The 14,690-nt window shown below is 41.2% G+C and overlaps 1 protein-coding gene across 2 annotated transcripts in view; it reads left to right on the top strand.

Annotated features, from left to right (window-relative positions):
- Nucleotides 1-14,690, top strand: part of Wdhd1 (WD repeat and HMG-box DNA binding protein 1) — a 50,324-nt gene that overhangs the window by 2,555 nt on the left and 33,079 nt on the right. For both annotated transcript variants that reach the window (XM_063247944.1, XM_003471838.5), the window contains exons 3-10: nucleotides 942-1,053; nucleotides 3,888-4,039; nucleotides 6,475-6,586; nucleotides 6,769-6,819; nucleotides 7,819-7,914; nucleotides 10,782-10,874; nucleotides 11,801-11,907; nucleotides 12,129-12,270. In XM_063247944.1, coding sequence (XP_063104014.1) covers nucleotides 942-1,053; nucleotides 3,888-4,039; nucleotides 6,475-6,586; nucleotides 6,769-6,819; nucleotides 7,819-7,914; nucleotides 10,782-10,874; nucleotides 11,801-11,907; nucleotides 12,129-12,270 — 865 coding nt within the window. The remainder of the gene's footprint in view (nucleotides 1-941; nucleotides 1,054-3,887; nucleotides 4,040-6,474; nucleotides 6,587-6,768; nucleotides 6,820-7,818; nucleotides 7,915-10,781; nucleotides 10,875-11,800; nucleotides 11,908-12,128; nucleotides 12,271-14,690) is intronic.

The raw sequence follows: 14,690 nt of genomic DNA, 5'->3' as shown, positions 1-14,690 counted from the left end.
AAACCAGTGGTGGTCTGCGTGTAGTTCAGCAGCAAAGCACTGATCTGTAGCATGTATAAAGCCCTGTGACCACAAACCAAAAACCCACTGTGACAGATGCAGTCAGCTAATAGAATAATCACCTCTGGACAATCGAGCTCAGGGGCCCAGTTTTTTATTCATTCAACAAACACTGATGGAAGTTGCTTTGTTTCCACTGTGTCCTCTTTCTGTGTAAAGCAGACTTTCCTTTCTCCTTATAACTGGCCCACATTCATCTACAGAGTGAGCTGCTTTCCCTGCCTTTACTAAACCTCACCATCTTTCTCCATGGTCTTCACCGATTCTTGTGCTTTTATTTGGGCTCTTACTCAAGCAGGCATTTGATCTGGAGATCTGGCCTACTTGTTGACCCACACTCAGTCTGCAGGACGCATTTTCCTGCCTTTAATAAATGCAAAACCTCACTAAAAAAATAAAAATCACAAAATTCAAAGTTTATGTGTCAGATTGGCGGTGTGGATTTATGAGCAAGGTAAACCTAGCCCCTGTTGTCACGGAGATTGAAAATTCACTTTATTATTACAAATGAATTTTCTAGCTGGGTGTGGTGGTGCACACCTGAAATCCCAGCACTCAGAAGGCTGAGGCAGGAGAACTGCCACAAGATTGAGGCCAGCCTGAGCTACAAAGTGAGTTCAAGGGCAATGTGAATCGTGTAATGAAGCCTCAAAAATGACGGGAAAAACAAAAACAAATGGATTTTCTGTCAGAGAATTGTATAGAACTTTAAGCTCATCTCCATTTCATAAAACATGGAGTTACCACTTACTGTATTGAGGGTTGCTTGAGAAAAAAAATATAGGCTAATACTTCAGTTTGATTTAAAAGTACCTGTCAAGGGCCCCAGAAACAGTTCGTGGAGACCTGGGTGACTTCTCGTGCATGTGTGTCCTTTGCAGCTGCATCGTGACTTGTGGACGTGACGGTGATGTGCGGATTTGGAAAGACTTGGACGACGATGACCCCAAGTCCATCAACGTTGGCGAGAAGGCGTACTCATGCGCTCTGAGGGTAATTGTGAAATGTGCAGGGTGCCGTTTTCATGGGCAGTGAAGATGCTTTTAATAGAAGTTTGAATATAGATGTGTCCCGTTGTCCTTTCTCTTACGGTATTCCAGAATGTCTAAAAATGCCATGACTTGCCCCAGAATTTTAAAAGTAAAATGTGAATGGTTTGTTGAAGATGATCAGTGAATTACACTTGTTAAAAAATTTTAAAGAGAATGAAACCAAACAAAATAAAACAGTAAAGCCAATGAAAACAGAACAGTAAAAGTAGAAGATTATGCTTTTAAGAAAGGTTAAAGTGGGGTCCTTTTGCCTTTGAGGGAAACCTCAGTGGTAGTTCTTTTTCTTTTCTTTTCGTTTTTTTTTTTTTTTTTTTTTTTTTTGGTACTGGGGATTGAACTTAGGACCTTGTGCTTACCAGGCAAGCCCTTGAATATAGATGTGTCCCGTTGTCCTTTCTCTTATGGTATTCCAGAATGTCGCTGAGCTAAATCCTTGGGCACCTCATTTCTAGCTCATTGCTGTGATGCCAGTGTGTCCCCCCAGAAGACTGTTTGGTGACTGAACTCCCCAGACGGGAGATGATTAGGCCAGGGGGCTCTGCTCTGGGAAAGGGTTTGTGCAGTACTGTGGAAGTGGGTTTGTCACCGCCCGTCCAAGGTCATTATAAAAGGTCAGGCAGGGTCCTCTTTCTCTTTGATCTCCCTCTCTGGCATGACACAGCAAGGTGACCCTCACCGGGTCCAGTCCCTTTCTCTTGGACATCCCGGCTCCAAAATCGTGAACCAGTAGATTTCTGCTCATTGTAAATTACCCCCTCTGTTAATGTTGTGGCCGCAAAGAACAGATTCAGACACTAACTCAGATTGCTGATGGCATTATTCAAGAAAATAGGACTGTTTTGTGTTAGATACATCTGGGAATGAGATATAGACATTTACAGAATGAAGATTTTTTTGTTTTGTTTTGTTTTGTTTTGGTATCTGGGATTGAACTCAAGACTACACCCTTGCAAGGCAGGTGCTTAGGTCACTGAGCTAAATCCCCAGCTCCAGAATGAAGATGTTTTCAGAGAGTTTTTTGTGGGGAGTCGTTTTGAGACAGACTTTTACTATCCAGTTCAGGCTAGCTCTGAGCTCACTTTGAAGCCCAGGCTGGTTTTGCACTTGTGACGATCCTGCCTCAGCCTTCCGTAGTGCTGGGATTGCGGACATGTGCCACCACACCCAGCTCTCAGAGAGATTTTGGAAATTGAATATCTAAAAACTGCTAAGGTTTTTATTTGTGATGAATTAAAATCGAGTGTACTTTGTTTAGACGTAAAGAGGCTTCCCACAGGATTAATATTTTTTCTAAACTCAGGCTCATTAAGGAAAATGAAATGGTCTTTAATACTTTAGATAGTCTTTTCTAAACAGTTATAAATAATGAAATATACATTCCCAGAAGAAAAAATATTAATGACCAACATGTATTAAATATAAGCTGATTCTCCTCAATAAACAGAGGAGTGCAAATTAATGTTGGATGTCTGTTCCCTCTGTGAGAGCAAGTTGATGCTCTGTATCTAGATGAGGATGTCAACAATCACTTTTTTTTTTTTTTTTTCTTTATGAGACAGGATCTCCCTGTGCATTTCAGACTGACCTTAGGCTCACTTTATAACCCTGGCTGGTCTTGAACTTAGCAACGTTTCTCCTGCCTCAGCCTCCCAAGTTCTGGGATTACAGGCGTGCACCATCACACCCAGCAGTAATCACTTCTGATTACTTTCTTTAGGAAAATACACACTTTGAAGTTTATGTGGACAAGTGCGTTAGTAATAATACAGTGGTGGCAAAACTGGAAACAGTTGAGGCTTCATCCATGGGTAAAGAAGGCGTTGTATATATTCTGCTAAAGCCATACTGTGTAGCCACAAAAAAGTAAATAAATGAAAAAGATAAACATGCTTATTGAAAAGCTGTTTATACTTGTTAAAAGTACACACACACACAAACACACTCATGGGTGTAGAAGGGTTAAGGCTTGTCCCCCAGTGGCTGTGGAGATCAATTTGTAAGATTAGGTGAAGTCGCTGTGCTCAGGACACTTTCATATTATTTTTTTCTCCGACAGTGAGAGTATATTGCTTTCATTCGTGCAAAAGATTGATCGGGAACCTCACATTCTTCCGCTCTTGCTGCTGCAGTAAATCACTACCTCCCTGATGGCTTCAGGCCCTAGAGAATTAGTGCCCCTCAGCTCAGCTGTCCCAAGGCCTGACATCAAGGGGTCCGCTGGGGAGTTTTGGCTGTTTCCAAGCTGTTTCCAAGGCTCCGGAGCAGAATCCATCCTGTGCTTGTCCTTTCAGTCCTTGTGGGGTGACAGTTTTGTTTCTTGGCTGACGGGCTTATCCCTCCAGTGGGCCATTTCCCCTTTATCTCACTCCGGAAGGGCGTGCCGATTTCATCTTAGAAACAGGAACGTGACAGTGGCTGCCGTAGCTCTGCTTTCCTGGTTTCTCCTTGTTCTTTTCTGCTAAGCCCTTTTGAGTTTCCTTCATTTTTATATTTAGGCTCCATAAAAATACTACTTGAATATTTTTCTTACTAAAGAGAAAAATGAGAGGCTAAAAGATCAGCTGGTGAAGAGAGAATCCAGGTTTCTAAAGCTAGCCAATTCTTCTTCCTAATGGACATTTCTGGAAAGCTGGACGCTGAGTGGGACATTTTTTCTCGTGGCGGGAGCTACCTTTCTGAAGAGTTTTGTTTTCGATGGGATTCTGAGCTATGGGAATCCCCCCAGTTGCTTTGAATTTGCTATGCCACCATTTCTTCCCTTGATTTCTCTTGCAGAATGGGAGACTGGTCACTGCTGTCTCTAACAACACCGTCCAGGTGCACACGTTCCCCGAGGGGGCTCCGGATGGCATCCTCACACGCTTCACAACCAACGCCAACCACGTGGTCTTCAACAGAGATGGGACCAAAGTTGCCGCTGGCTCAGGGTGAGGCCCCATGATGTCAGAAGAAAATAGCATCAGAAATAAAAGGCCTGGTTGCTTTGTGTCAGGATTGTATTTTTAGGATTTCTTTGGTTTATTTTCCTTTGTTATCAACTTGCTTTTCATTTAAGTCACGTATTTAGTAATGGTTTGTAAAGACAAATTTGTGCTTTTTTGTGACATGTTATGCCTTTCAGACTACCTGTTGAATAAATGCTGAGAAAGATTGGGAATGATGATGGGTCTCAAACTTTTTGACTTACTTTAGGTACAATCGGAAGTTTCATTGGTTCTCTTCAGGCTTGTCATAGAGAAGATGTTTCTGGTTGAATTGCTGAGGTGGAATAAAAAGCATAGTGCTTTTTAAAATGATCGTGGCTCCTGATATTTGACAAAGGGGCTAAACATGCTCACTGGAAGAAAGATAGCCTCTTTAATAAATGGTGCAGGAGTAATTGGCTCTCCACATGCCGAAGACTGAAACTAGACCCATGCCTATCACCAAAACTAAAGTCTAAATGGATCAAAGATCTAAATATTAAAAGAGAAACACTAAATCTACTAGAAGACAAGGTAGGCAGAAGTCTTGGAGACAAAGGGGTAGGCACAGAATTCATGAACAAAACACAAACTGCCTGAGTAACACTTCAAAGAATTGACATATTATTCAAAGAATCTCTTATTATTGAAAAGTTACTGCACTTCAAAAGAAATCACCAACAGAGTGGAAAGAAAACCCACAGAATGGGAAAGAATTTTAGCCAACAACTCCTCAGGCAAAGGACTTACATGCAGAACATATCAAGAATTGAAAAACATCAAGCCCCCCATATTCAAGGACTCTCTCCAAAAATGGGCATCTGAGATGAACACACTCTCAGATGAAGATATACAAATGGCAAATAAATACATGAAGAAATGCTCACTATCACTGGTCATTTGAGAAGTGCAAGTTAAAACAGTATTGAGATTTCATCTTACTTTGGAAAGAATGGCCGCCATCAAGAAATCAACTGATTACAAATGTTGGCGAGGATGTGGGGAGAAAAGGAACACTGTTCCACTGTTGGTGGGAGTGTAGACCAGTGCAACCACTATGGAAATCAGTATGGAGATTTCTCAGAAGACTAGGATTGAAAGTTCTATTCAATCCAGCTATTCCCCTCCTGGGTATTTCCCAGAAAAACTGAAAAGGTCATTTCACAGTGATATATGTGCACCCATGTTCATAGCAGCACAATTTGTAATAACTAAATCTTGAAAACAAGCAAGATGCCTATCAACTGCAGAGTGGATGAAAAAGATGTATTTTTATACAATGGAATATTACTCGTAGGCAAATGGAGACAACTTGAGACCATCCTCATTAGTGAAATAAATAATCATATTTATTAATATCACATTGTGTCTCTAGTAGTTCTCTAGTAAAAATTAATAAGAAATATAGGAGTAATGTAGCCCTAAATGTGTAATTGTTATTGTAAAAAAGAGGGAAAAGAAAGTTGCTCTAAAGGATATAACTGCATATATGTTTTAAGTATATAGGATTGATAACCATATTACTAAGTTTTTGTTGGATCGTTGAACAGAACTGTTTGTAGTCTCGCTGTTTGAATGTTCACTTTGTATGCTTCACTTTTGTAACTTGAACAACTATTTCTAAGAGGACAATATGTAATTTATCAACTAGTGGTTTCTTACTGTTTATTTTTTTTTTGAAACTGTATTCTACCCTTTTTCTGGTTTTTTTTTCTTTTTTTTCTCTTTAAATAAAAAAAATCTAAAATGATTGTGGCTAAGAGAAACCCAAAGTATAAATAAATTAAAGAGCAAAATAAAAGATAGATGTAGGAAATGGAGAGAGAACTTTTGCAAATGGGAAAGAGACAAAGAGATGGTGAGGAGGGGAGGGAGGGAAGGGAGGTACAGGAGAGGTAAAAAGAACTTTGGGGATTATCAGGAATCGAACTCAGGACCTGGTGCCTGCTAGGCAGATACTGTGCTGCTGAGCTGCATCCCTGGCCCTAACCATTAAGATGTGCTATGTACATGTCCCACCTCCACACAGTGAACATAATCACTGTGTACTACAGACACGAACTGATGAAAATAAAAAAGATTGAAAATATGATTGTGGCTGGAATTAGATTAACAAATAATAAAGCTTAGGCTTAAGCTTCAGCTTAGACTGAAGAAGCCATCTGGGCGCTGTTTATACTTTAACATAGTGGAAATCTTGACTTGTGTTTAAGCATCTTTATAAAGCAAAACAAAAAAAATTTAATGTAAAGGTCAATAAATTTCAGTTGCCAATTTTGTAAGTATCTGTAAAGAAATTATAGCATTGGTCCTTCCGATTGTGAAATGTTTGAGTCAGAGCTTTTGGGAGAGGCTTTGTGTTTGTACTTAGGCCTGCCTGTTCCTCTTGCTGTCTATAGTGATTTCCTCATCAAAATCGTGGATGTGACGGATAGCGGCCAGCAAAAGACACTGCGAGGACACGATGCCCCTGTTTTGAGTCTTGCTTTTGATCCTAAAGACGTCTTTGTGGTAATTCTTTTTTTTTTTTTTTTTCATGGTGTGTGTGTGTGTGTGTGTGTGTTTCTTAATGCGTTGAAAATGATGCAGAATTAGAAAAACTTTACTCAGTTGGTAGAAAGCAGATCGAGTCTGTTGAACCTAGCGTCCTGTGGCATTCTAGCTGTGACAGAGAAATCTGTTTGTCTCTACAGGCATCAGCCAGCTGTGACGGCTGTGTCAGAGTGTGGCAAATTTCAGATCAGGTAAGCTCAGTCATTTGCATTTAAAAGTTTTTTACCCACTGTTGTAGCACGTCTGGTGTTGCCTGTGTGTGATTGGGTCAGATAGCTATTTTTCTTTCTGATTTGTTTCTCTGAGTAGCAAAGAATAATAAGTGTAAAAGTAGCTGTGTTGGAGACAACTAATTGCTTTTGTCCCTGGCCCAAGGAGAATGATAGATTTGTATTTTACTTTTGAAGCTTCCTACTTGGGAGGGTACGGTTATGCATAAACAAGATAATTAGTATATGTTGGGCTTGTGTTTACTGTTATGGACATAAGGATAAACAAGGTAAGGGCCACGCTTGATTTTAAACATGTATATAACTTCTCACTCAGCTTGATACAAATTTTAAAGGCTGTATAGAGGAAATGGTTAAGCCTTTCCAAGATTTTAAAAGCAAACGTGGGATTTCTGGAAATAATGTGGCCTGGGAGAAAATTCTCCCTCAGTAGCTGCAATTCCTTCACCTCTCTCCTAAACTTTCAAGTTTTATTTATTTATTTTTTTATTTATAAAATGTTATTTATTTTTGTAGACACAGTTTTTTAAGTATTGAGTGTTTTTAGTATATTGTTTGCTTTTTCCTCTCAAAAAATACTCTTAATTAAAGCTTTTATTCTTCATACTCCTGAAGATTAAAAGAATTTAAGTTAATCAAGCCAGGCATGGTGGCTCATACCTGTACTCCTCACACTTGGGAGGCTAAGGCAGGAGGATTGCTGAGAGTTTGAGGCCAGTCCGAGTTACATAGTGAGTTCAAGACCAGCCTGAACTACCCTACGTGGCAAGATTCTGTCTCAGAAGACCAAAAGAAGAAAAAATAGAATTTAAGTTTTCAAATATTTATTAGAATTAAATGTATTAGGTTTTTGTTTTCCTGAGGTATATAAGAGAACCCTTATTAAGCGTATTCAGTTCTGCGTACATCTGTAGCGAGAATTCTTGTAAAGGCAAATGCGTTTTGTTTTTTCACAATTAGACGTGTGCTGTGAGTTGGCCACTGTTACAGAAATGCAACGATGTGATAAACGCAAAATCCATCTGCAGACTCGCTTGGCAGCCTGGAAGTGGGAAGGTAAATGACTTGATTTTCCAGCCTTTGAATTATTTCTGATCTTTGTCAATTTGGAGTGTAAAAATAACTTTTTAAATGATAACTGTTCTATTTGGATTATAAATTTTGGAGCACAAGCCAGGTTATTAATATTTAAATGTTTTAAGAAACAATTCAGCTTTTTAATGATTCTTTTTTTTTTTGGGCCCTGGAATTAGATTCTTTTTGGAGTGTGTCTTTTACAAATTAAGCTTAGATTTCTCTCTACATTCATGGTTAATGGAATAATTATAGAAACAGTCTAATTGTGTCTCATCGCATTCCTAGTAACATGTTTGAAGGTACTAACAGATGCAGTTAGATAAGCCAGTTACGAGAAGTTTATGAAGAGAGAGAATGTTTTCAATTTGCAAACAGATGCCTATATAAAAGAGACTCCTAAGAAATCAGATAGAGAACAAAGTGTTACTGCTATTAAGAAAATTCGAGGACTGGCAAATAGCTCAGTGTTAAAGGGCCTGCCTAGCATATGTGAGACCCTGAGTTCAATCCCCAACCAGCACTGCAAAAGAAGAAAATTCCGTAAAGGAGCTGGAAACATAATGAATACAAAAAAGCAAAAGCAATCCTATGTAGAAATACAGCCATTTATAAATACGGTGGGGGAAAATGTTTTTGCTGTGAAGTCAAAAAATATAAAGTGAATGGACATAAATGTACTATGAAATGTGCAAGATCTGCATGAAAACTTTTAACAGGCTGCTAAGGAGTAGAAGTAGTCTAGGAGAAAGAAATCCCTCTTTTTTTATGTCGAGACAGCTTCTCACTACGTAGTCCAGACCAGCCTCAAACTCACTAGCCCAGGGTGGTCTTGAACTCAAAGTGATCCTCCTGCCTCAGCCTCCCGAGTGCTGGGGTTATAGGCGTGCACCACCACTATTGGCTATGGATTCCATTTTTAGAAAGAACTTTTGATATATAGAAAGACAGTGGTTTTCCCTAAATTAATCAGCTATGTCAACAGCACTAAATATAAAAATACCCGTAAGAGGTTCAGGAGGACCAGCAGAGCGAGTTCTGAAGTCTGTGGCAGCTGAAAGTTTGGAAAGGGAGCGCACCGGAAAGCGTCTAATTCCATCTGATATTAGAGCACACTGTAAAACATGGGAGTGGAAAGTGTGCTGCTGACTTGTACACGCATGTCTGTTAGACAGAACCAGACGCGGATATGTGGGAGTTGAAGGTGGAGAAAAGGAACAAAGCCCTGGACGCCAGGAGCCCAGAAGGACGGGCTTCTCGGAGGCCTCTTGTGAGGAATCTGGAGATAATTGCTGTATTACTTTTTCAAGCTTTCTATTTACGTGAAATGCTTCAGAAACCTGGCTAAGGCATAAACATTTTTGCATGATAAGTACTAGGACCGAGGGCCAGCCAGGATGAAACAGTGTGAAACAGGGTACGAAGGCTAGTCTTCCTGATGCAGTGTCCATACATATTGGTAAGGGCCTGGTGAAAAAATGGAAGAGACACGGGAAGAGGCAGTGTGCAGAGAGACACTGGTGGCAGTCGTATATCTGCTGCCCTCTGCACCCCAAGGAGGGCTTGACCCATATCCTGTAACTATGTTCACGTGTATGTGCTCTGCGGAGTGTGTAAAGCAAAAACTTCTGCCACGGTTCATAGAGGAGAAGATTGAGACCGTCTCAAATGCTCATTTGTAGGGACTTGGTAGTCTCTTTTTGTTACTGTTGTTTAGGGTTTATTGTTTTTTTGAGGTAGGATCTCACTCTTTAGCCTTGGCTGGCCTCGAATTTTCGGCAATCCTCCTGCCTCAGCCTCCCAAGTGCTGAGATTACAGGCTTACATCACCACACCTGGCTGTGAACCTGATAGTTTTCAAAGTGTGGGTCTTGCCAATTGTTAGAATGAAGTTTCTTTTTATATCCTCATTGGGGATAAGATACATTGTTAAGTAAAAGACCTCAAACTGTGAGACAGTAACGAGGTGCTAGCTTATTAATACAAATATTTTTATGTATATTTAAATATATGTACATACGCATTCCATGTATCCTATAGTTACATTTGCCTCAGAAGAGTGGAAATAGGATTTAGGAACAAGAGGGGGACTTTGAACATACCATACCCCATTGTGTAAGCCTGTGTCGTCATGCACACTTAAGACTCCCAGCACTTGGGGCTGAGGCAGGAGGGTTCCAGCTTCAAGACCGGCCTGGGTTGTGCAGCCAGTTTTTGTAGTCAGCTTGAGCAGTGTGGCAAGACTCTGTCTCTGAAAAAGACCAAAAATGTGTACCTTTTTAAGTCATGACTTATAAGCATATACTTTCCACATTGAAATGATAGTTTAAAAACCCAGTGTATATTTTTTCTTCGCTTTGAAAACAGGAATTAACTTGATTAATGTAAGAATTAATTAAGCTGACATGGCTTTACGGTTTTTAACTACATTCATATGTGCATATATGTATAGGGTGAATATGGAAAACACACAAATTTTCTCTTCTTTGTCCTGAGGATTCCTGAGGATTAAAGCTTTGTGCTCTGCGCTGAGCTGGACCCTTACCCTTGCCATTTTTTTTTTTTTTTTTAAACTACTGATTTGTTTTCTGGAAGGCTACTTAAGAAGACAAATTCCTGTTCTTTTTTTCTTGAACATAGAGGATTATGGCTGTTTCCTTCTAGCAAATGGGATGAATTTTTAGGTCCAAAGAGCCTAGATTTGTTAAGAAATGTCATTAGAAGAAGAAAACAGAGTGGAAGAGTGGAAACAGAGGTTCTTATAAGTTTATTTGGATGAGTTTGCTGCCGTATTTTCCTCTTCAATGAACGTAGTATCTGCTTCTGTTTAACTTGTCCTTTTCTAATAGTTACTGGCAGTTCCAGTGGAAAAGTCTGTGAAGCTGTATAGAAGAGAAACCTGGAGTAATCAGTTTGATCTTTCAGATGGCTCCATTTCTCAGGTAGGTTCCAGGGCCGCAGGAAACAGCTTCCGCTTCCTTCTTCAAACGTGGTTGCTGTCAGCTGTGAGTGGACGTGGGGACCAACTGCAGGCTGTGTGGCTGGTGTCTCCCATCTGCCCCTGCCACCGGTGTTGCAACGGTAACTGGATACTTGTGGGACCCATCTGACTTTTCTCCTTTGTGAGAACCAGTAATTGGCTTCTTTTTCCCCCTGGTACTAGGAGTCAAACTCATGCCCTTATACTTGCCAGGCAGGCACTTACGCCGCTGAGCTCTATGCCCTGATCAGTAATTGGCTTCTATTAAGGGTGTGTTACTCAGAGTTGGATTGTAGTCTCTGAAATTTTAGGACAATCTTGTTAATCTGTTTCTGTACCACTGTCTTCCCTCTCTCCTTCCTTTCCCCTTCCTCCATCTCCCCTACTCTTTCTGTCCTTGTAATTTAGACCTGGAAAGGTCATTGATCTCTGTTCTTGCTCACTCTTTCCTGGTGCACTTTATACATTTTGTCATCAAGGGACCGAGGCCCTGTAGGTGGGCGGTGGCTCAGTAAGGCTCACTCCGTGTACTGCTTTGCTTTGTCTCAGGTGGATGCTGAGAGGACACCTTGCACTGTCTCTTGTTTCTGTAAGAACAGTAGTTCTTGCATTTAACTTTTAAAATTGTGCAATAATTTTCTCATGGTAAACAAAACAATAACTGCCAATGTTAGGTGAATATTAATGAAAAAGAACGATTAAAAAAAATGAACAAACTGAGTTCTAGATCAGCCTGAACTGCATAGCAAGACTGTCTCAAAAACAGAAACACGTGTCTTGGTATTCCGTTTTTCAAATAAATAAGATAGAATAGGGATGTAAATCTTTGAATTTGGTAATGAATTGAATATTCGAATTACCTAGAATTGTTACTGTTTCTCTTTACAGAGCCTCAATGTGGTAACCTGGTCCCCCTGTGGGCGCTATGTAGCTGCAGGTAGTACCAACGGCCTAATTGTAGTTTGGGATGTGGAAGCCAAAGCCTGTGTGGAAAGGTACGCTTTAGTGTATCTTAGGTTCTTCACTTTTTCCTGTGAGTCTTTTTGCTTTGTTTTCTTAGGAAGCATTCACAGTTGCAGTTATTAACTATAATGAAAATGTGTAGCTGTTGCATCGTCAGAAGCTGTTTCAGCTTTCTAACCAAAATTTATCAGAAGCTGCTTTCAGCTGATGTTCTTCCTGGCAGTATGTTAAGAGCCCACTCTTTAATTTGTAGGGTGAAACATGAGAAAGGCTACACAGTCTGCGGCCTGGCCTGGCACCCTACCTGTGGGCGCATCTCGTACACAGATGCACAGGGGAACCTGGGGCTGCTGGAGAACGTGTGTGAGCCCAGCGAGAAGGTGTCGGGCAGCAAGGTAAGGAGGGCATGGTGGAGCCGTCACTTCACAGCCTTCTGTATGCTGTGCTCTTGGAAGACACCATAGGCCACCTGACTGTCTTACAGAATTACAGTTCAAGCCAGGCATGGGGTCACATGCCTGTAATCCCAGTGCTCGGGAGGCTGAGGCAGGAGCATTGTCACAGGCTTGCGGCCAGCCTGGGCTACATAAGTGAGTATAAGGCCACCCCAAGCTACAAGCATAGTGAGACCGTCTCAAAAAAAAAAAAGACAATGAAAATCTCATTCAGAATTAGAGACCCAGTAATAATCAGTAATCTAGGAAACTGCTCTTAAGCTCGTTCAACCTGTCTTTTTTTTTTCCAGATACTTTACTAGGAAATGCTTCCTCTGTAGAGTATCTTTCCAAGGGATGTCCTCTGTATTGTACAATTCTGTGTTAGTATCCCTGTTTTTTCTTTTTTGTTTTTTGAAGATTTTGGTATTTCCTTTTAGTATTTTGAAGATTTTGGTATTTTCTTTTGAAGATTTTGGCATTTTGAAGATGGTCAGGTAAATGTTTGACAGCCATGGCGTGGAGCCCGTGCAGCAGCAGTGTCAGCTTGAGCCTCACACTTTCTGCTCTGAATTTGCCCTAACTCCTGAGAGCACCCTGCACCCTTCTGCTCTGTCATAGTGCTGTCCTCCAGTGGTTTCAGTGCATCACGTTGTTTTATATGTCCCTGCTTCTGTTCATTGTGCTGTCTGTTATATGTACCTTTTCCTATTTCAAGTTGTACTTTAGACTCCCTGTTAAAGATTATGTTACTAAATATGTGCGTTTTATTCTCTTCCTGAAACCTCAAACTGTGAAACCCTGATGCGGTAAAACAAAAAATCAGATGAATAATCCATTAAGGTTAATGATGACAGTTGAAATCAAGAAGGAATAGAATTTTTATTTTTTATTTTTTGGTACTGGGGATCAAACTCATGGCCTCGCACTTGCCAGGCAGGCGCTTGTGCTGCTGAGCTAAATCTCCAGCTCAGGAATAGAAGTGTGGAAGCCAGACAGAAGGATGGTCAAAAAGTAGCTTCTCAAGGAATTGGCTCCTGAGACCGCAGCGAGAGAAGCCCAGGGGCAGCTCAGTTTGTCTTAACTGAACCCCCACCTGGTCGCATTAGGCTTTCTGAAAGGGAGGCCAACAGCAGCAGCGTTGATTTATTGAGCACATAGACGCCCCCAGTTTCAGTGTCCATTTGCACCCCTGGGCGATGCCCACTGCCCCTATGTACATTCTGGCTGATGCTGGGATTGGATCTCGGGCAGAGGTGAAACAGACGAGGCCGCTGGCCCTGGCTGCTGATTACAGTTGAGAGGCAGTGAGCAAGGCGGGTAGGGAATGATACTGAATGAAACCGCAGGATTAAATGACAGTAGTGGAGACCTCCGTGGAGAGATTCCCAGCTCTCCGGAGCTCATGTTCCAGGGCTCTGTCAGCCAGTTTCATGCTTTCCAAACAGGCAATAGGAAGAATCATCTTTGGGAATCCCTTCAGAAGAAAAGACTGAAAGAGAGAAGAGATTCTTACCTTGTGGGAAAACAAAAAATTGTAGAGGGAAGGAGAAGTGACCACAGCAGCGCATCTGTGAGACAGCAGTAGTGCCTGCCTGCGGGGTTGTTGTGGAGAATGCGTGAATCCATGCATGCTGTAAACGCTGGCTGTAGAGTTTGTACTCACCATGAGCAGTATTCCTGCGATTTGAGTAGCCCAGGTGCTCTGTGTGGCTTGACCTGAACTGAGAACGTACTGCTGTGGGCAGGAGCAGCGGAGAGCAGAGCGCTGGTCACACCAGGGCAGCGGGTGGAAGAGGGTGTCTGCTGTCCCGTCCTCCGCAGCAGGAGAGTAACAGGACCTGCCGCACAGGTCCTGCACAGGTCAGGGTCACTAACGGAAAGTGTTCCCGGAGTATTGCGTACACAAAGGAAAGAGAGCAGCCCAGAAACCAAACAGCTTGAGAAGTTGGGGCTCTGCAGATTTCTCGTATTTATCGTAAACTGACAAACCAGTACAGAAGGAGAACATTGATAAAAACAGAAGTAGAGTAAGCCAGAATTACTTAGCTCAAGGGTCACCTCTTCTGAGGACCTTCGGTCCTTTTGACTTTTATTCTTTGCAGTATTTATTTCTGCCTTCACCGTAAATAATAAAACCCCTATTTTCCAACAAGACCCCAAAGAAGGTTTTGGCAACTTTAGTTCACAGCACAGCTGCTGCTGGCTTGGTTAATTTACCTTACAGCATTTAGTATGTTTAGTTATTCATCAATTCATGTTTATATGAATTTAGAAGTTTTTTTCTGTTGCCATTTTGTTGAATGTTAATTTTCTGAAATTCAGTCATGTTTATGTCCATTTCAAAGGTTTGCGATAGAATCCTTTTAATTTGTGATTGG

This window comes from Cavia porcellus, unplaced genomic scaffold (genome assembly GCF_034190915.1).
Source record: "Cavia porcellus strain 051 isolate PalLab524CR breed Dunkin Hartley unplaced genomic scaffold, mCavPor4.1 scaffold_1, whole genome shotgun sequence".
Classification (NCBI taxonomy): domain Eukaryota; kingdom Metazoa; phylum Chordata; class Mammalia; order Rodentia; family Caviidae; genus Cavia; species Cavia porcellus.
Note: the sequence above shows the minus strand (reverse complement) of the source record. Positions and strands in the feature narration are given on the sequence as shown.